The sequence below is a fragment of the Ictalurus furcatus genome, chromosome 18, assembly GCF_023375685.1.
Source record: "Ictalurus furcatus strain D&B chromosome 18, Billie_1.0, whole genome shotgun sequence".
Lineage (NCBI taxonomy): Eukaryota > Metazoa > Chordata > Actinopteri > Siluriformes > Ictaluridae > Ictalurus > Ictalurus furcatus.
The window spans coordinates 23746945-23768537 of record NC_071272.1 but is presented as its reverse complement, the minus strand read 5'-3'; the positions used below and the strand labels follow the sequence as shown (position 1 = coordinate 23768537).

The window sequence follows — 21593 nt, the reverse complement described above, 5'->3', positions numbered from 1 at the left end:
AACTCGATTGGCAAAAACTGACAGAGAAGGTACAGTAGGGCCATAAAGCACAGAGCTAAAGAGATAAAGCTGCATGTCGATTGTAATGGTATGAGAGCTCCATTTCTCATTGTGTTATCTTTAATGCTCAGCAGCTTTATTGTGATATAGAGCTCAAGCCTGCCATTAGCTGCTTCCTTTGCTTTACCATCAGGCACAGAAACGTGCTGGAATGAAGGGGAAAGTGAATTATTTAGGACAGAAGGCACCTCTTGGAGTACCGGTCATGGACAACGTGATTCCTGAAGGACCAGACAACCCTGAGCAAATACCTGCTGGAGGAACTATGGTAAGTTGTTCCTGATCATTTACACTCAAATAACAAGAAGAAGAAGAAGAAGAAGAAGAGGAGGAGGAGGAGGAAAAAGGAGAAGAGGAGGAGGGTGAAAAAAGAAGAGGAGGAGGAGGAGGAAGAAGAGGAGGAGGAGGAGGAGGAAGAATAAGAGGAGGAGGAAGAAGAGGAGGTGGATGAAAAAGAAGAAGAGGAGGAGAATGAAGAAGAAGAGGACGATGAAGAAAATGAGGAGGAGGAGGAAGAAGAAGAAGATGAGGAGGAGGAAAAAGAGGAAGAAGAAGAAGAAGAGGCTGATGAAAGAGAAAAGGAGGTCAAAGAAGAGGAGGAGGATGAAGAAGAAGAAGAAGAGGAGGAGGATGAGGAAGAAGAAGAAAAGGAGGAGGAGGAAGAAGAAGAGGAGGTGGGTGAAAAAGAGGAGGAGGAGGATGAAGAAGAAGAAGATGATGAAGAAAAGGAGGAAGAAGAGGAGGAGGGGAGGAAAAAGAAGAAGAAGAGGAGGAGGATGAAGAAGAAGAAGAGGAAGAAGAAGAGGAGGAGGGGAAGGAAAAAGAAGAAGAAGAACAAGAGTAGGAGGATGAAAAAGAAGAGGAGGAGGGTGAAAAAGAAGAAGAAGAGGAAGACAAAGAAAAGGAGGAGGAGGAAGAAGAAGAGGAGGAGGTGGATGAAAAAGAAGAAGAGGAGGATGATGAAGAAGAAGAGGAGATGAAGAAAAGGAGGAAGAGGAAGAAGAAGGGGAGGAGGAGGAAGAAGAGGAGGAGGATTTAAAAAAAAATTCTGTTTACTTTCTTCTTCTTCTTCTTGCTCCTCTTCTAGAGATTGACACGACTCTTGGTCAAGACCAACACCGTATTTATAGAAACTAACACCCAAGACTCAGACAAGACATCTCGAGACCAGACTCAAATCTTACAGACGGAGATCGCAAGAAGGACAGAGAGCATCATTACGACATGAATGACTATTTGAGGTGTAATGGATTGACGGGCAAAAATGAAACACTGACAGTTACCAAACGTGCCGCAGTTTCTGTCTCGCTATTATTTCGCACCCACGCAAAGCCAAAACATTAGAATTGATCTGTTTACTTTATGCACGTATGAACTGTTTTCTTCGTTCCACTTTAGGCACACTCAGTGAACAGCTGCTCTAAATCGAGCGCCTACGCTCCAGTCAGCTCCAGAGAACAGGCGAAACCCGCACGAGCGCGGGATGAAGTGGAGGAAGGTGAGGCAGGAGAAGTCGGATCTCACAAAGCCCCGCTCTCCGTCCCGCAGTTAGTGCTGAGGAGAGGACTGGCTGTACTGGCTGCAGTTTTGTTGTTGACGATCAGCATTGTGGTTCACGTGACATGCCCACCACCACAGCCGTTTGTCCAGTTTAAGAGCAACCTCACCACGGACTGGGGGAACCACACCAGCCCTACTGCCTTCCCCAGCTCTACAACTACTCACTACCTAACAGTGAGACCAATCTGAGTTACAGTGCTTCACAAACACGAGCCACAAGTTGGGGGCAATGCTTGAGAGGAGTCTTATTCAGATTCAAATAACATTATAATGAGGAAAAAGAAATAATTATATCTTCTCCACGGCTTGATTCAAAACAGATTTGATTAATTCGTCTGCAATAAACGCTTTTTTTCCGGTCAGGGTCACGGTGGATCCTATCCGAGACGGGTTGCCAGTCAGTCCATCAGTCAGTCAGAGCGCTACGCATAACACACATTTACACCCGTGGGGACATTTTGCACAGCTAGTCCACATACGGGCATGTTTTTGGGAGGTGGGAGGAAACTAGCGCGCCCAGGGGAAAGCCATGACATGATGAGAACATGTAAAAACTCCACACAGTGAGTTACGCAAGCTCAGGATCGATCCGGGTACCCTGGAGTTGTTAGGCAGAACGGCTACCCACTGAGCTGCCCCCATGACGTGCTATGAAAATCTAATTTTACAGTATTAATGTAAAAAGTTGTAAATTACTAGTCAAGTTATGCTTGAGGTAGTCTGTCATTTTGTGTTTTTCATGCTCATAATGTGGCAGATCTATTTATGTGTTTGTAAATCTTTTCCAATATGGCAGACTGTCTCTAGTGTAGTGTTACCAAATTATCAATGAAATTCATTGGAACTGTTTCCTTTACACTGTTTTTACTTTATATTTTCATAAACCAGGGTGGATCTGTTGTATTTTTTTTTTTTTTTTTTTTTTACAGTCAGTTTTATTTTTTTATTATTTTTTTTTTAATGATAACACTGTACATGGGCATAGTCGTTTTTTTTGTTTAATATTGATTGCAATAAATATGACGCTAAAAAAAAACACAAGTTTTAATTTGTGCATAGGACAGCTTTAGCAACATGAAAGAGAATAATTCAGTTTCTTCAACTGTAAAATTCAACAATGTAATAATTTCACATCTTATAAATTTGAGAGACTATACATTTGATATTAAAAAAAAAAAAAAAAAATCATTCAACATTTTGGCAAATATTTCCGTTTCCAGTTCACCAAAAATGGCAGTAAACTCATTACAGTTATGTAACAACTTTAGAAGTCAAACAGAGGCCCTGCGTGGCATAATACTGCCCATCTATGAAAATAGATCAGAAGTTATAATCCCTATGAAAGAACAGAATTTACAAATTGAACTGATTAAATAAAAAATACCAACAAAATCAAGAGGCAAAACTTAGCTTAAGCTTTAGCTTAAGATACCCTAGACAGCATAAATTCTCTGTACTCATTTCAAGTTTTCATGAAAAAAACCCATCAAGTTTTAATATGAAAGTGGACCCTATTTGCATTATTTCATATTATTTCCCGTCATCATGAGCTATGACGCGTGAGACGACATCTTGCAATATTAAATAATAAATTCTGATCTCTTGAGTACACATGGACATGGCTTTGGTTTGCGTCTCATGATAGTTCCTCCACTAGGCTGCGCTGTAATCGCAAACTCACACTGGATTGGTTTGTAGTTCTAGCTACATAATAAATACAATTCACTCGGTACAGTTGCGGTTTCTTTCTAAAACTGAAGGTAGGTGTTCGGTTTTTATCCAGAATGACCAGCAGAGGCGCGTGACCATCGATTTTGTTGGGTACAGGACGACATTAATAACAATATAGCCTCAAACAAAATGAATTTCAGAAGCTATCACACTTGATTAATGCTGTAGTCTACTATCTAGTTGATTTTTCAAGCGACCTCATAACAAGACATTGAGAGTTGACAAGACAAAGTCAAACAATACAATTCTCTTGGTCGATCAAACTTGACAATCCTGACATAACACTTCCACCTCAGTGTTTCATTTGCCGCATTTGGGGGAAAACAAAAAAAAGCAAGCTACCATTCTACAGACGCCCTAGCAGCATGAATAATAACAGCAGCCATGAATAATAATTTTTTCCTTTCTTTCTTGTTTTCTCAGGATCATGACTTCATATTCTCGTGAGCTTGACATCATTTTTTCATGATCTCCACAGACTGTAACAAAAATGCTATTTCCTCGTGAGGTAATTTTATCATGAGAAAATCTCTTTATTGAAATCAGCTGTCATCATTTTATTAGCATTTGCTGCAATTATAGTGGTTTCTAGTCGCTGTTCTTTTATATTCCTTCGTGCTGCTATGTTGACCTAAATTTCCCCTACGGGGGATTAATAAAGTTATATCTTATCTTATCTTAATTGCGCTCTAAAGACACGTTAACAGCGTAGCTAGTTACACAGCTAGCTAGACAACAGTGTTGATTAAACTTGCTAGATTAGACATCCTTTCTAATGAGGGAAAGGAATTAACAAATTTTTTTAAAAGATATTTAGCTGTGTTACTGTAGATACAGCAGGTTTGGTTTCTGTCGCCATTGTCACAGTGTGCAAGATGAACACAGAAGAGGTAATATCATTAACTGACATCCTTTCTGCCCGTTAACAGAGTGAGCATGGGGCAGCATGATACTTGCCCTAGTGGACATTTATTAGTGCGTGTTGTAGTTCCCATTTCTGACCACTAGGTGCAATAATAACTCAACGGCACTAAATGAATAAATAATTGCACAACATCTAGAAAAGAGGCAAAATCAATAGAACATCTGCTTAGGTCTGTCAACATTTTTAAAATCATTGGCCACTAAAGGGTTCATCATGTCAACATGGCCAAATGTCAACAGCAAATAAATATCACTTCACTACTTTCAATGAGTTTATAGCCTAATTATTATAATACAACCGTGTAATTTACTAAGATAATGTCCTCTAACGTTATAACGTTATATTGCCACCTCGTTCATTCTGAACATCTATAGTTGCCATTTCTAAATGATGAAACGACAGTGCTGGAACACACTTCTCTGTATTACTGAGGATTGTGCGTCTGCATTTCAATATATTTTGATAAAAGCATCTCCGAGGAGGACTAGTTCACAGCTTGTGGGTTTGACACACATATATCCCATGTAACTTGTCTTGCTGATTGAGTTTAAATATTGATAATGGACATCGTAAGTGATATAAAGGCATTATTCCAAGGGAAATGGTATCCCCTTCCATTACTAGTTAAAAATAGACCCATTATGTAGCTTAATGCAGGATCTGGTCCCTCAGAGCGTGTGGTCTTGATTCTGACTCTGGATAGAATCAGTGTCATATAAATCAGTGTCCAACTTACATTTTAATAATACAAGCGCTTCTTTAAAACGTGCTGGAGAAAAATGTAGCATGGAATATTTATACACCTACGATTATAGCACAACATCCCTCAGCTGAGAATGCTCGGGCATGAATTACTCAAATCAAGTTTAACAGCTCTTTGGCTTATTTTTCCACGCAATTCTACGTAATTCTTTGCTTGAACTTCCACATACCAGGTGCAGAAAAAACAACAACCCTGACTTAATAGTTAACATCATATGATCTGGCTAAGGAACCTTTTGCCATCAGACTTTAGTTTGGCTTATTGTATTGCTATTTATTTTCATTTTCCTAGAGAGAGTCTGACCCTTGGGCCATAAAACAAGGTAGTGTTTCTGCCTTCCCCGGATCTCAAAATATTTGCTGAGAACATTTGACAGAACATTTTGGCAGTGGATTTAACGTAGTGCTCATCTGAGGAGGCCTGTGAGAAACTCGTTCAACGTGATCCCACCGGCGAGTATGAGTATCAACAGGAAAACAGTCAGTCCTCGACGAACAACCAGTTGCTTGGTGGTCAGAACATCACCCACGGTGACGGCTACTCCATCCTCCGCGGCGCTGTCTTCATCATTTCCCCCCTTAGACTCCACATCAGTCTGGTCTCCTTCACTGGGTTGGGCTTCCTCTGGTACATCTGTGAAATGTAATGAAATGTTTCATCAAGTTTCTTCTGAGATATAAGTTTCATCAGCGCAAATTTGAGACAAAGGTACATTACCGTCATTGGCGCACTTATTTTCTAGGCCGTACGATTCAACTTTGGTCTCAGATGTGTGTACGCCTGCTCTTTTTAGGGCCTGAAAAGCACCATCCAAAGATATAGCACTGAATTAGAAGAAAGAAAAGACACCCCCCCCACACACACACATACACAGACATCATCATAGCTTACCTCTTCAGTTGCATGTTTCCAGTCAAGTTTGTAGATTAGAATGAGGAAGCCAAGAGACTGCAAGAAGACACATACAAAGAACCCAATCCACAGACCTGGCCGAGCAGACAAAGACAAAGAGTTAGGCAGAAGTAATTATAACATACTTGCTGATTATGAAGAACCTTAATAAGAAGTTTGATGATTTCGAATATTTCGAATATTAAGGTTAATGTGTCATTCTGCTTACCAACTATTCCCATGTTAAGTGCGAACATGAGCGACACTCCGATCGGGAAACCCACGAAATAGTAGCCCACTATAATACACACAGCACCAAGCAGTTGCTTTCCCGCACCTCTGACAATACCGCCTGTAATACCCTATGGGCAGAAAAAGAAACATCACAGGTGATTCCCTTCTTTATCAGGCAACAAGAAACTCAAACATATCACAAACCAGCATTTGCATTCGTGTTTGCATACATCAATGAAGCTACATCTTAAAACAACTACCATTCCCCAGTCTTAAAATGGCTTCCCGTACAGAATGGCAACAGACTTTAATATGGAATTGATTCTGAAAGGTAAGAATTACAATCCATCAATCGTTACATAAGAGTAATAAAGTTCATGTCTGGCTGTACCTCATTTCCAAAAGAGTGAGAGAAACGACTAACATTGAAATAAGGGTTTTAAATTTGTACTCATTTAAATACAGAAAGTCTGGTTAATACAAAATGGAACTTACTGCAACTGCATCAAAGAAATGGAAGAATCCATACATAACCATGATTTGTGAAACTCTATGCACAATTTCTCTGCAGGGAAAAAAAATGGGAAGGTCGATGTGTAAATGAACAGGTACAAGGTTCTGATTCAGTTCAAAGAGTTGTTTTTTTTTTTAAATAAACAATATTCTTTTTATATCCAAACTGTTATCCATTTCATTTTTGATCTCGGACAACTAGTCTAATTCTAATTTTTGTTACTAATTTTTCTGCCTCAAATACGTTTACGATAAACGGGAGGGATGCTATTTCAGACAGTTGACCTTGCTGTGACCTTGACCCTGTTTGGATCAAAATCTCATCAGTTCATCTGCTGGTTACAATGATAATTCCTTCCATTTTCTCTACTGCTTATCCTACACAGGGTTTCAGGGGAGCCTGGAGCCCATCCCAGAGAACTTGGGGCACGGAGGCAGGAATCAAACCCCCAACCCCGGACATGCAAGGAAACAGTTTTAACCGCCAAGTCACTGTGCCCCTCCAATAAACCTGCGTTGTGTTTGCAATTGATTGATATCCATGAGTCGCAGAGTATTTTTGTGAATTATTTGAACAAAAGATCAAAAGGTTAAACAATAAAGACAATTTTTACAAACTTCTTTGCTCATATTTACCAAGGGTGCCAATATTAGTGGAGGGCTTTAGAAAAAAAAAAATTAAATGCTATATTCTGTTTTAAAATACATCAAATAAAATACAACAAAATAAACATAGCACCATACAGTATACTTTAGTCTCCTTACGTTTCAGTGGTAAAGATGTATGCAACAATATCCTTGCATCCAGTTAGTGAAGCACCAACCACACAAGAGACCATGACTACAAAGAAAAAAAGAGGTGGGTTCATGCATGAATAACATATACAACTACTGTATCTCAGTGACATCTCAGGGGAGAACTGACCATTTTATTAGGAACACCAGTATCCCCGAGGAATAAGAGGCTACACTGGGCTGTTCTCACTGTATCCTCAGAATCGGGTTCGTGACTGACAGAATTGAAACCTCAAGGTTTGACTTCTTGTGTGTCTGAGACGCTTTTCTGCTTATCATGGTTGTAAAGAGTGGTTATTTTAGTTACCAAATCCTTCCTGCCAGCTCAAATCAGTCTAGCCATTCTCCTCTGACCGCACTCTTTGCTGCAGAACTGCAGCTCATTTAATGCTTTGTTGTGTTTTACTTTGTTGGGTTTTTTTTTTGCACAATTCTCTGTAAACACTAGATCACTAGACTTGTCAGATTTATTGAGAATAAGTACAAAATTAACAGTTGGGAATTGAGGTTGCAGGGCTATGTCCTGTTTTAGAGAACTCTGTAGCTGCTAACTCATGGAGTACATGCTGAGTCCACTTACGTCCACAGAGCAGAGAGACTTTGCTGGAGAGTTTTGCCTGCTGTGTGTTTCCTGCTCCAAGAGCATTTCCAACTCTCACGCTGGCTGCCACCCCAAAGCCAAGAGGAAACTAACAGTGAATCAAGAGAAAGAGTTAGAATAACTGAGACATGCACACTAAAGAATCGTTTTGACTTTTGCTTTCCCGTGCCACTGTGTTAATTCCTTCTCAGAGAGGCATGCTGAAAATTCAGGTAAAAAAAACTTTTTAAAAAGTATATTATCTTAATTTGGATCTTCAGTTTATAAATCTGGTTGTAGAGGTGGATAAAACCTCAGGCTTCCCTACGATACGGTACTATTCCGATCCTTAAAGCAAGAATTCCATATTTGATGGTATCACTGAATCAACCACGGTACAATACAATACTGTACGATACAATACTATATGATACAATACAATACAGTACGATACGATACTATATGATACAATGCAATACTGTACGATACGATACTATATGATACAATACAATACTGTACGATACGATACTATACGATACAATACAATACAGTACGATACGATACTATATGACACAATACAGTACGATACGATACTATATGATACAATATAATACAGTACGATACGATACTATATGATACAATACAATACTGTACGATACGATACTATACGATACAATACAATACAGAACGATACGATACTATACAATACAATAAAATACAGTACGATACGATACTATATGATACAATACAATACTGTACGATACGATACTATATGATACAATACAATACTGTACGATACGATACTATACGATACAATACAATACAGTACGATACGATACTATATGACACAATACAGTACGATACGATACTATATGATACAATATAATACAGTACGATACGATACTATATGATACAATACAATACTGTACGATACGATACTATACGATACAATACAATACAGAACGATACGATACTATACAATACAATAAAATACAGTACGATACGATACTATATGATACAATACAATACTGTACGATACGATACTATATGATACAATGCAATACAGTACGATACGATACTATATGACACAATACAATACAGTACGATACGATACTATATGATACAATGCAATACAGTACGATACGATACTATATGACACAATACAATACAGTACGATACGATACTATATGATACAATACAATTCAGTACGATACGAAATGATATGATTCAATATGATACGATGCAATATAAGACAATACAATACAATGCAAATCTTTGCCACGATTAATTTCAATCTTTGCCTTTTATATTGAAGCATCATTCCAATACTCCAGATCGTTACACCCCTTATTATCGGCAGATGGGATGCAGTTATGAATTATATAATTTACCAGTTCAGATATTTAACCATTTGATATACAGTTATTTCCATACAGCAACACTGAATGCTTTGGTATTATAGATTCAATAATTTTTCTTTTTTATTTAATTGAATTCTTCTCCACTAGAAAATCTTTACTAATCTTAAATCAAGATACAGAGTGGACGCTGCACACATCACCGTGTCGAACCTTGTTTTTCTTTAGTAACAGGATAGTCCTACTTGTCATAACATTGCTTAACTAAACAGAAAGCTGATTTCATAGGTGGTGTTGGAATAACACAAAGGCTGCACCTTTCCGTCTCCTGATGTCAAAGAAAAGTATAGAGTTTCTATTTTTGTGTTATTACAAAACATGCTCACTGTAAGATTTAACCCTTTGACTGGTGGACAGTTAGTACAGGAAGTCCAACTCGATCACTGAGAGAGGTGCAATGTCATAATTAACACAAATGACACTCCGCTCAATTATATAAAGTTGCTGAATGATATTATACATCCTAAACGGTCTAAGAACTATATGAAAGCTTTTGAAAGTCGCTTCTTCTTTAGCCTTAAGTTTCTTACCATGTATGCGATAGCAGCCAGCTCATACACAACCGACTGGGATGCTAACTCAGACTCACTGATCAGACCTGTAATGGAAGGCATCAAATGACTTTAAAGCAGATTACAGAGCTTTTGATTTGATATGGCCGAACAGGTGCAAAGACAGACAATGGTTTAAGACCTGCCAGGAATCCTCCAATCTCATAAGTCCACCACTCCACACATAGCATTAGCATGCTAGGTAAGGCCAGGCGAAAGAAGGCACCCCATTCCTGCAGGCAGTCACGAGACCAGCCTGATAGAATGACAGGGTGTGAGGATGAACGTTTAAAAGAGAGAGAGTAATTGAGAAGGAAATGAGCTTTAGGTTACTATCAGACATTGTAATTTAATATGCAAGCAATAGAAATATTACTGAGTTGCTAAAAAAAAAAGAAGCATTTATTGCATAACCGGTTGAGGCATAAATTACAGTATGTCATAATACCTTAGTCCCTACAGTCCCTATTGTCCAACTGAACTCTTCTCCGTATTGTGTTAAAAAGTTACAAAATAGATCAACCTTGGGTAAATCTTCAACTTGGACACATAACACTATTAGCCATTGGATATTTATCTTAAGCAAGACACATGTAGCATCTCAACTGCTTATGAAATACTTATGTAAACCTATGTTTAACCCAGTCTAACTGGCTGAAGTTATTTAACTGGCTTCAGTGTTACGATAATAATTTGCAAATACGTCAGAGATGGTGTTTCATTATTTCGGTATGATTTTGCTGACTCACCGTCCCACGTGGCCTTGTGCAGACCTTTCCAACGAATGTAGATGTAAAGAAAGATAGCCAAGAAGCACTGAGAAATTGAGTTTGCCATCGCAGAACCACTGCGCACAAAGTGATAACGGTTTTACAGAAAGCACAATACCAATGACATGTACAATAGAACACCAGAGTTAAGACAACACATCACAACATCGAAATATGACCACGAGAACGACTTACGCTACACCGAGATTAAGCAAATGAAGGAAGACATAGTTTATCAAAGCGTTCAGGATGTTTCCAGCAGCCCCCGTGATCACCTGAGGCCATATTATTCCCTAAAGAAGAATGTCCTGATTATTATTATGATTATCCCTAGGAAAAAGATACAAATAAAATATAAAAATGAAGTACTCTCACAGGCCACTTTAATAGGAACACCTGCACTCCTGCTCATTCATGCAATTATCCATTCAGCCAATCACGTGGCAGCAAAATCTTGCAGACGCATGTCTAGAGCTTCAGTTAATGTTCACCGTGAGATGGTTGTCGGTGCCAAACGGGCTGGTTTAAGTATTTTTTTTTTTTAACTGCTGATCTCCTGGGATTTTCATGTACAACAGTCTGTAGAGTTTATGTAGAATGGCAAAAAAAATCATCTAGTAAGCAGCAGTACCATGAAGAGAAACTTCATGAGAGAGGTTAGAGGAGAACGGTTCGAGCTGACAGGAAGGCTACGGTAAACTCAAATAACCACTCTTTACAACCATCCTGAGCAGAAAAGCATCTCCAAATGCAGAGCACATTGAACCTTGAGGTGGATGGGCTAGACGAGTAGAAGACCACTTTGTGTCTGAGGATATCTGGAATCTGAGGCTACCGTGCGCACAGGGTCACCCAAACAGGACCCAAAATAAAGCAAAACAAAACGTTGCCTGGTTGCAATGTTTTCCATTACTGATGTTTGATGTAAAAGTTAACTGAAGCTCTTGGTCTGTATCTGCATCAATTTTTTGCATTGCATTGTCGTGACATGATTGTGCCTAATAAAGTGGCCAGTAAGTGTATATTATGTTGTGGTATCACTGCAAACCAAAATCTTAACATTTTTTTTTTTTTTTTTTTTTTTTACCTGATTCTGCAGATATCTTGCTTGTAACTGGTACATAAAAGCAGCCTGAAAGAGTAAAATGACCAAATCAGGAATATAAGATTTAGGTACATACTCAACAGACTCAAACTCATGGGGAAAACATGGACACGCACAGATGGTGGCAAAACTCACAGGCAGAGCAGGCATGTATATCTTTACATACAGCTGTGAGATACTGCAGAGAAAAAGAAAGAGATGGATCACAGCGTTTGAACATTGCGTGGCGAAATACACCAAGATAACTACAGAGTCCATGAGTTTTAGACTTGCATGGTTTATCCGTCTTACTTATCTGTCATTAGTATGAACTTCAGGTCAACCTGACTGGATCAAAACGCAGTATATACTATACCTAGCCACGTTGGAGCTCTGTTTAACAGCCAGCAGGATAGACTCGGTGTTGATCAGGACGGCCCAGCAGGGGAAGCAGGACAGCAAGAGGATGAGGATCCCCCTCTGCAGGATCACCCCAACACGCTTCAGGTTATTGCTGCCAAACGTCTGCAGAAAAAGATGACCGAGTTACGTCTACCTCCGTGGAATATTATCTTCCCCGAGGGATCCTACTGTAGAAAACTGAAGAGTCTACACTGGAGTTGATATAATCAACAACAAGAGAGCTGGGTTAAGCAACCACAAGACTACTGGGTTGATGTCTATGGAAGATTTTAAGTGAGTCAGAGAACCCAGAAACAACCCACACAAGCATGGGAAGAACATACACAGAAACGCAACACAGGATCAAACCAGGGACTCTGGAGCTCTGAGGCAGTAGGGCTAACCTTTGTTTTTTTATAGATAGATATACTTTATTGATCCCATGAGGGAAATTGTTACATTTTCACATATCTTCCAAGGAAGCTGGGGTCAGCCATGATACAGCATAGGGTTAAGGGCCTTACTCAAGGGCCAACAATGGCAGCTTGGTGCTGCTGGAGCTTGAACCCTGACCTTCTAATCAGTGATCCAGAGACGTATTTGGTGAGCCACCACTACCCTAATCCTTAATCCTGATCCTGGATCAAGTGGATCAAGTACACAGACCTGGCACATATGTCATATGAACACTGAGATGTACACATACATCAATTCCTTCACATCTAACCAAGAAATATAAAATATTAACCAGGACTTTTGTCATACTACCTGCTGTATAAGCCAACAACAATAAAATGGATTACAGTTTAACTGCAATAGCAAGTGAACGCTGTACAGTCTTTTTTTTTAATTTATTTTATTAATTATTATTAAATAACGTACATCTCTGTCTACATCTGGCTCATGTTTTTATATACATTACATACATATATACATATATTTCATCATTCAAATGAATCTTATAAACGCAGCATACTGTTCTGTGTCCAGTATAGAAATCAGACAGAAAAAAAGGAACAGAAAGATCACCTGAGAGATAAGTGTGTCACACGCGGATGCCAAACCCGCACCGACAGACATGCCGGTGACGTTAATAACCTGTCAAATTAAATAAATTAAAAACGGCATTAACTTTTAATATGAAGTACTTAACATTCTGCATGAAGAAAAGAATCAGAAGATTTAATGTGCATTTAATTTCACTCACAGCTATGGCCAGAGCAACACCGGCTAACTCCGTGTTCCCCAAGTGTCCACAGAACACAGTGCTGACGAAACTGATCATGAAGATCATCAACTGCGAAATAAACTGCGCACGGCATCGCAATCAAACTCCAAGCTTCCCAATAATTCATTTTTTTATCACTAGTAAATAACTTAATAGGAACGTATGCAATGGCTTGAAATATGTCCAGAGATAATGTATATACGTGTAGAAACATGCATTAAATCTGACTATTACCGCTATAGGAACAGGAGTTAATGTATGAATGGAAATGTGAAAGAATTGTAAAACAACAACAACAACAACAATAATGATATTAATAATAACAAATACTACTACTACTACTACTACTACTACTATCATTATTATTATTATTAGTAGTAGTAGTAGTAGTAGTGGTAATAATAATAATAATAATAATAATAATAATAATAATAATAATAATAATTTCCATGCTTTGACTAGGCTACTCATTGAGAAACAGAACAGGTGGCGAAGCAAAGTAAAAAGAAAAAAAAAGCTATAATAAATGGCCTACTTATTACATGCAAATTATCAAATAAAAATATAGAAAAACTGTTTATGGTGTCTAAATATTTGTATACAATTACGTAGGGTTTCCAGTTCCCAGTTTTAGTCTTCATAACAACACAGCAAACTCTCCAATGTTGAATGAACACCTAGAGTGTTGAATGAATCCTTGCAGGAGCCATTTATTTGTGTCCGATTGGACATCAATAAACACAGTAGGTCTTAATTCAACCCTGGTGGGGTTTGCTGCAGAATTCAGCACTACAGCCAATCGAGTAGAAGTTCAGAAGTGTCAGTAGTTCATTTCACATGACATATAGTAGTCTTTGCTAGCTCTTACCACAGGTCCAGCTAATTTCAGTAACTCTATGATTTCTTCTCTGTAATGAACAGGGATGCAGCTCCGCAGTTTCCTCGCACATCCTCCACACACTGTGCTGGATTCTGGAGGAGCATCAGAGGCTCCAGAAGCTGCAACTCCATTCAGCTGAGCGTCACCGTTTCTCTTCATTGTCATAGCTAATAAACATAATAATAATAATAATAATAATAATAATAATAATAATAATAATAATAAGGAGAAGAAGAAGAAGAAGAAGAATGTCTTCTTGTTGTTCTTCTTCTTCCTACTACTACTGATACTACTGCTACAAATTTTAATAATAATAATAATAATAATAATAATAAAGAGAAGAAGAAGAAGAAGAAGAAGAAGAAGAATGTCTTCTTGTTGTTCTTCTTCTTCTTCCTACTACTACTGATACTACTGCTACAAATTTTAATAATAATAATAATAAAGAGAAGAAGAAGAAGAAGAAGAAGAATGTCTTCTTGTTGTTGTTCTTCTTCTTCCTACTACTACTGATACTACTACTACAAATTTTAGTAATAATAATAATAATAATAATAATAATAATAATAATAACAACAACAACAACAATAATGTCTCCTTATTATTATTATTATTCCTACTACTACTACTACTACTACTACTAATAATAATAATAATAATAATAATAATAATAATAAAACTTGTGGAAACCTGTCGCAGTGCACTTACACTGGGTTTAGCTCAGTGATCACCAAACCTGCTCCTGCACAAAGGTTTACCTCCCAGCTCTAACTCGACCCAGCTGATCCGGTTTAATTCAGGTGTAGTGTAGCTGAAGCACGAGTGAAAGGGAAAGATCTCCAGGGGAAAAATTATTGACAGGAACAGACAAGCACCTGAGAAGAAAAGCCCAGCGCACCGTTCCTCGGATCAACGTGGACACTCTGGAAAGTGCCTGGTGTAAATGAGTCCTGCCCAGAGGACACCCCTGACACTCCATGAGCTAATCTTGCACCAGACCTAACCCATGTTGCGTTAAAGGGACACAAGCGGAGAGCAGGCGGGGAACGCAGTGAGAGCGCGGGACTCCGGTTCATTATGCATTAACTCATGTCAGTACAACACGCACCGGTTTTCCGTCCATCACTTCTCGAATGAATTTGCTATTAATAGATTAACACAGCGATATCCTCCACAGCAAGGGTACACAAAGTTCTTTACAGAGTCCTTCCCGTGTAGAATTTCCTCCGACACACCAATGACCATGCAGAATCATTCCATGAGTAAGATACAGTAGGGGAGAGCGGGGTAGATGAACATATTGTGGGTTTTTGCTGATAAATACTTTACTAATTCTACTACTACTATACTTCTACTAGTACTACTACTACTACTACTAATAATAATAATAATAATAATAATAGTAATAATTATTCTTGTTCTTCTTATCATTATTACTATATTACTACTACTACTAATATAATAATAATAATACAACAATAATAAGACAATAACAATAATGTCCTCCTTATTTTTCTTACTACTATTAAAGTAATAATAATAATAACAATAAAATTATTAATAACAATAACATAACAAAAACAACTTATTATTACTACTGTCACAGCTCAGTCAGATCAGAACTCAATTTCCCAAGATGCAACACTCACTTCTCATGCATGCATGCGCTCACCATCCCCGGAGTTCTGATCAGACACACCTGGCACCAATCACACACACACACTCTCACCGCTAGTACTTAGGGATGTCATTCACCTAGAGTCAATGTGAAGTATACGTTCAGTCAAGTCGTTTCTCTGCGTTACCAAGCCTATCTAGTTAGTTAGTCTTCTCGTTATCCTCAACCCTTGTTTCCGGTTTCGACTACGCTCTCTGCCTGACCCCGTTTGTGTTGTTCGTCCGATCGCTTGACCTTTGCCTGTCTTATGACTACGTTTCTTGAACTTCCCGATACCACGCTCTACACCTGCCGCCCGCTTCTGCTTCCGTGCCGATTCGAGGTTCGTGACAACTACAACTACTAACAACAACAACGATATTTTTTTGTTTTGACTTAAACATGTGATGAGTAAAAAAAAAAAAATCTAGGCTATAATTATTAGGCCTACTTACATGCAAATGATCATAATGATAATAAAATATAGAAAAACTGTATATTTGTATACAATTATGCACGGTTCCCAGTTTTGAATATAAGTTATCAAACTTATATTATATACATATATAAACATATATAAACATACATACATACATACACACACACACACACATATATATATATATATATATATATATATATATATATATATATATATATATATATATATATATATATATAAATTTGTCACAAATACATTACAACATAGTGAAATTCTTTTCTTCGTATATTCCAGCTTGTTAGGGGGTTCTGGGATCAGAGCAGAGGGTCAGCCACGACCTCTGCGCAGCAGAGAGGGTCAAGAGCCCAACAGAGGCAGCTTGGCAGCGCTGGGGCTTGAACCCCCGACCGTCTGATCAGTAACCCAGAGCCTTAACCGCCACAAAATATAGGGCTCCGCAGACCAACTGAATAAATGATGTAGAATAAATTGCTGGCTCAAATTTTGCCTATTACCTGAAGACACTTAACATAGAAACAGATACTCACATATTCAATTGGAGCAAGAACAATAAGACACCAGCCGTGAGTGAGAAGAAGAAGGGTCCAGGTTTATTCGTTCCGTTCCACCACACGAGATCCATACAGTTTGAGACGTCACAAAATGCGATCTCAAAAACCAGAGCTGAAGCTCTTCTATTTATACGGTTTTCTTAGGGTCAGGGTGACCCAGACACCAGTATGTTTAGAGTTAGCTGTCCCAGAACACCTTTACGTATGTTAACCCTTATCTTGTTCATGCTTTAACAATAACCTGACCTTGTCTGTGTCACTGTGACATCACACCATCTCAACATTATGAGTAAATTTTATGTTTGTTCTATATTTCTTTTTTTGTTTGTAGTGCTTGCATGTACATTACCCTGTAAGAGTTTTTCATGAAACAGAATATGAAACAGATTAATTTCTGTTTTCTGCATACACACCAGGCCTCTGTGTGTGTGTGTGTGTGTGTGTGTGTGTGTGTGTGTGTGTCTTAGGTGAACATCTGTTCATACAGTCTACCAGCCCAGTGAATTCTCAATAAGATTACATATTACTCATACTAGGTCTCCCTCGTGTTTATTTCATGTATATTTTATATACAACATTTCCCCCTCTGAGGCTATAAAGCCTCACAAACTACACGTATATATTGTTTTGAACCCTGATTCCTTTGATTACACGTTGATTAACTGTGTACCCCCTAAATAGTGATTATAACTACTACTGTCATTAGTATAAGTGGCTGCTACGAGTAACTACTTGATTGGATCTACACGTCCCTATCTTTCTCAACTGGGCCTATCAGCCCTCAGTTTTGTATTTGTCGGGACTGTGCAGTGTGTTGCTTCTCCCCAAAAACCAAACCTCGCACTCAGGGGTGGGCAAAAAAACCTCTAAGGAGGAAAAATTCCCACCCTGCCAGCACCATGTGCTCGACAGCACCATTATACTTTTCTCGTGCCTGATTGCATCACACTTCGTTGCACATCACATGTCATCACAAACATTTTATAACAACCCAAATTGACAGTCTCTGTATGCTGGTTGTCTTCAGCCCAGGCACTTTATGTACCCTTGGTCCACCCTTGGGGAGAGGTTAGGCTAGCACTTACACCCAGGGCATGGCTCATCACATCGTCTTCTCATCCTGGCCTGCCATTGAATTGAGAGTTCTGCGGTAATGTCTCTTGAGGGCAGACCCCCCGTTGACAGCTTCGTACAGGACCTTCACGTGTCCCCTGCCTCACATCTCATGTCCTCGTAGTCAGTTGCTTCAGCCATTCTCTCGCTGCTCAAGGTGACCACCACCCCCGTTGAGGCGGTAACGCCTCACCCTTCACTCCTGGGCTGGAACACCCCTAGGTACCCAAGTCGGGGGTCACGGGACAAGGAACTTCTGTCTCCTCTCTCCGTCCCCAGCTCTGGTCAGTCTCTCTGGAGGCGTGGAGTTGGGTCAGCCAGCAGGACAGGACTTCCTTCCTTTGTAGACACGTTCACCGACGCTCAGACCTTGTCAAGGTACAGGTACATTCTTGAATGGGCAACCTGTCATAGAAAATAGGTGGAGGAAAAATAGAATGGACAGAGCTCATTTGTTAACAGCTTTTAACCAACTTGCATGTCTCATATCGGTCCTTCTGAGGTCAGAACACCTGTTCACCTGGAATTAAAAAGTATGATTTACTGTGGGGCAAAGGTCATTTTAATTTAGCACATATACAACACATCAAGCAATTTACATACATAGTCATCTAGATGAATATCGACACCACCTATGGACTGAGAAAGGTTAGTAGACATTTTCCAAGCCGTGGGGAAAGGTCGACCGAATAACTAACACCTCAAAGGGTGAAAGGCCTGTGGTTTTAGAGGGGGTCATTCGAATTTCAGTAAGAACGGCATGTCAGATCAGGCAGTACTCTTTCGGCAAAATCCTGACAATAGTTTTAGCATTTTCCCTCACGCATAGAAACAATATACAATGACCAATAACATTCTATGCGGTCAAAACGGTTGGCATATGGATAAAATTGACCTGCAGAGACATTCAAAAAGTATCAAAAGGCCTCTGAGTGGCGTAGTTTTGTAGTCATATCAAACATCGTGAGAGATGTGTCTTTACTCGAGGACGTAAGTCACGTATACAAAATTTGGAGGTCATATTAGACAACACTCCTGATAGAGACTGATGTGAGACGCCGTCTTTGTTTTGACGATTGCGAGAGCTGTTGGATTAGCACAGAAAGAGATTAGATCTTACATCGAAGGCATAGCGCGAGTCTGTAAAAATAGTGATTCTTTGACTTTCAGATATCGTGCACACACGAATTTGAGCTGAATTAAATGGCAATGAATGTGCTTCAGTTACCACATCTGGTAAACAGTTTCTTTTAAACAATCATGATTTTCAGGTAAAGGAATGGTGTCAATTTAGCAGACAAATTTAATGGTCAAATTTGTGGTAGCACAGAGAATAGTTTCATAACCACTTCTGCGCTGAGCCGTCATGTGTTGTGTTTCAATGTTGGATAATACCCGTTTCACCTGTGCAACACCAAAGGGTGTCAGAACCAATCATTCTGCATCTATTACCAAAAAAGCAGCACTCTCAGCCACTGCACGCAGACACGTGTGGGTAGTCCAGCATGTTCCTGTGCCACCCCTGGAGTGCTAGTGGGCAGATGGTAAAGTTCCGTGTAGTCTGGCAGACCCAGGGCTTGAGAGAAGAACATGAAACAGTTTTTTAAATGTTTAAATGCAGAAACAGTCTCAGATGTGTGTGTGTGTCACATGAGTATGGGTCCCAGGAGTCAACGTGTATCGAATGTTCTACGATGGCCCTGAGCTGTTTTGTAGCGGGCAGTTGAGAACGCCATCCGGCCGTCCGACAACCTTCTCTGTCCTTTTGATAAGAGAAAACACAAACATTTGACTTTGTTTTACATAGGTGCAATGTTGCACTTGGAACCTTGAATCCTTTGTGAGCCAGATGCTACAGCAGTCTCAAGGTTGCAGTTCAGCAGCAAGCTTCTGACTGGCGTCGTCTGTGACATGGAAATCTTGCAAAGAGTCTCAGAGGCTCGTCTCACCACACAAGAAAACACAGGGCCAATGTAGCCCTTTGGCAGGCGTGTCCAGGTCAGCTGGCGTCCCCTTGCGTAAATGCAACCAGTGGCTGAACACTGAAACCAAAAGAGCATAATCTACCACACTAAACCACGCATGGTGTGAAGCTATTAATGTATTAGAAACAGGAAAAACACAACATTGAAACACAGCTTCTGCCTGAGGTCTTGTGTAACTCGTCACGTGACATCAGGCTTGGGAACAGGATTTAACAGGTGTGTTATACGGGCTCACACAGGGCTTCAAAACACCTTGCTGTAACAGAGAATTAACAATAACATCAATATCAAGGGCTTTCGATTCAGATAAGGGATATTGTTGTTTTACATACACAGGATGAGAATTTTTTTGACTTAGCTGATAGGACATTGCATGTCCTTGTGGTCTAGACAGTTAGGCAGAGTCTGTAACCTGGATCTGATTCTGATTGAGACATATTCTGACAAATTGAGCTGATTTAGGAGATTTACTGCGTTTCCACAATCAGAGGTTTAGAAATTTAGAGTCCGAGAATGCAAAATTAAAAAGAACACTACGGCATGTTTACAAATTCATGCAAAATTAATTCATGATCCAAACGTTATAATAATTTGTACTCATATTCATAACAATCCCTGAATATTATATACAATGGCAATAATAAGAAAGTCTTTTGTTTGGATTCCTTTTTTTAAAAAAAACAACCTGAAGTCATTTTATGTGGATTTTACTTTTCAGTTTTTTATCTTTGGTTTTAAGTACCTCGGATTCAGGTGTCAGCTGATCAATTTTATCTTTGGTCAGGCAAAAATGGCGATATACCTGAGCGAAAAACAAAGTGTCACGAAACACAGACTGCCATAAAAGTCCTCTCCGGACTGAAAAAATCAAGAATACTGATTGATTTTAACTTTTACTGAAATATGTTTAAATATTTATTTATATATCGAGTCACCTTGACTTTAATGTGTAGTGTGAAGTTTGATAACTAAAGGATTGTAAAAAGGGGAAAAAAAATAAAATAAAAAATTGAAAAAATCTCTCGCACGCGTTCTCTCCCCCTCTCGCACGCTCTGTGTTTAGATGAACGTCGTCATGGAATTCAAAACACTTTCCATCAGTTTCCAAACAGGGAAACACACGGAATTCAAATTAAAATTAAAAGAATGATTTGGAGCTCTGGCGCACATGCCTCTGACCAGCCGTGTACCCAATCTAAATATGGAACTGTATACAATCCGCTCAACACGGTCTCAATCCAGTCTCCTGGTGTCATGCCCGGAGACGGAAGAGTCTGTTTTTATATATTACAGGTCTAGAAGTTCTGATTTACACAACGGGCAATCTGGCAGATGTCTAAAATATTTACAATGTTCTTGACAGCTCCCCAATTTTTAAAACATTCATACAGCAGTTATTGATACCAAAGTAATTATTATAATACAAACAGTCCCACCGG

At 39.1% G+C, this 21593-nt stretch overlaps 2 protein-coding genes across 3 annotated transcripts in view; one reads left to right on the top strand and one right to left on the bottom strand.

The window, feature by feature from the left end:
• slc47a1 (solute carrier family 47 member 1) overlaps window positions 1-3152 on the top strand; it is a 21008-nt gene extending 17856 nt beyond the window's left edge. Inside the window, exons 15-17 of the mRNA XM_053647973.1 lie at window positions 1-29; window positions 194-328; window positions 1459-3152. The exon at window positions 1-29 is cut by the window's left edge and continues 66 nt beyond it. Coding sequence (XP_053503948.1) covers window positions 1-29; window positions 194-328; window positions 1459-1809 — 515 coding nt within the window. The 3' untranslated portion in view covers window positions 1810-3152. The remainder of the gene's footprint in view (window positions 30-193; window positions 329-1458) is intronic.
• Window positions 3153-3754: 602 nt separating this feature from the next.
• Window positions 3755-15784, bottom strand: LOC128621941 (multidrug and toxin extrusion protein 1). 2 transcript variants are annotated; one of them, XM_053647967.1, is made up of 18 exons: window positions 15094-15784; window positions 14374-14552; window positions 13485-13586; window positions 13307-13375; window positions 12252-12400; window positions 12032-12074; window positions 11879-11923; window positions 10987-11084; window positions 10771-10868; window positions 10164-10277; window positions 10001-10068; window positions 8053-8161; window positions 7443-7518; window positions 6660-6729; window positions 6160-6292; window positions 5931-6025; window positions 5757-5835; window positions 3755-5672 (listed from the first exon to the last, which is right to left on the bottom strand). In XM_053647967.1, exons 2-18 carry the CDS (start codon window positions 14548-14550, stop codon window positions 5446-5448), a joined length of 1752 nt encoding a protein of 583 aa, XP_053503942.1. In that variant the 5' UTR covers window positions 14551-14552; window positions 15094-15784; the 3' UTR covers window positions 3755-5445. The 2 variants fall into 2 exon arrangements, with proteins under 2 accessions (XP_053503942.1, XP_053503943.1); XM_053647968.1 differs by lacking the exon at window positions 14374-14552.
• Between the last annotated feature and the right edge of the window lie 5809 nt (window positions 15785-21593).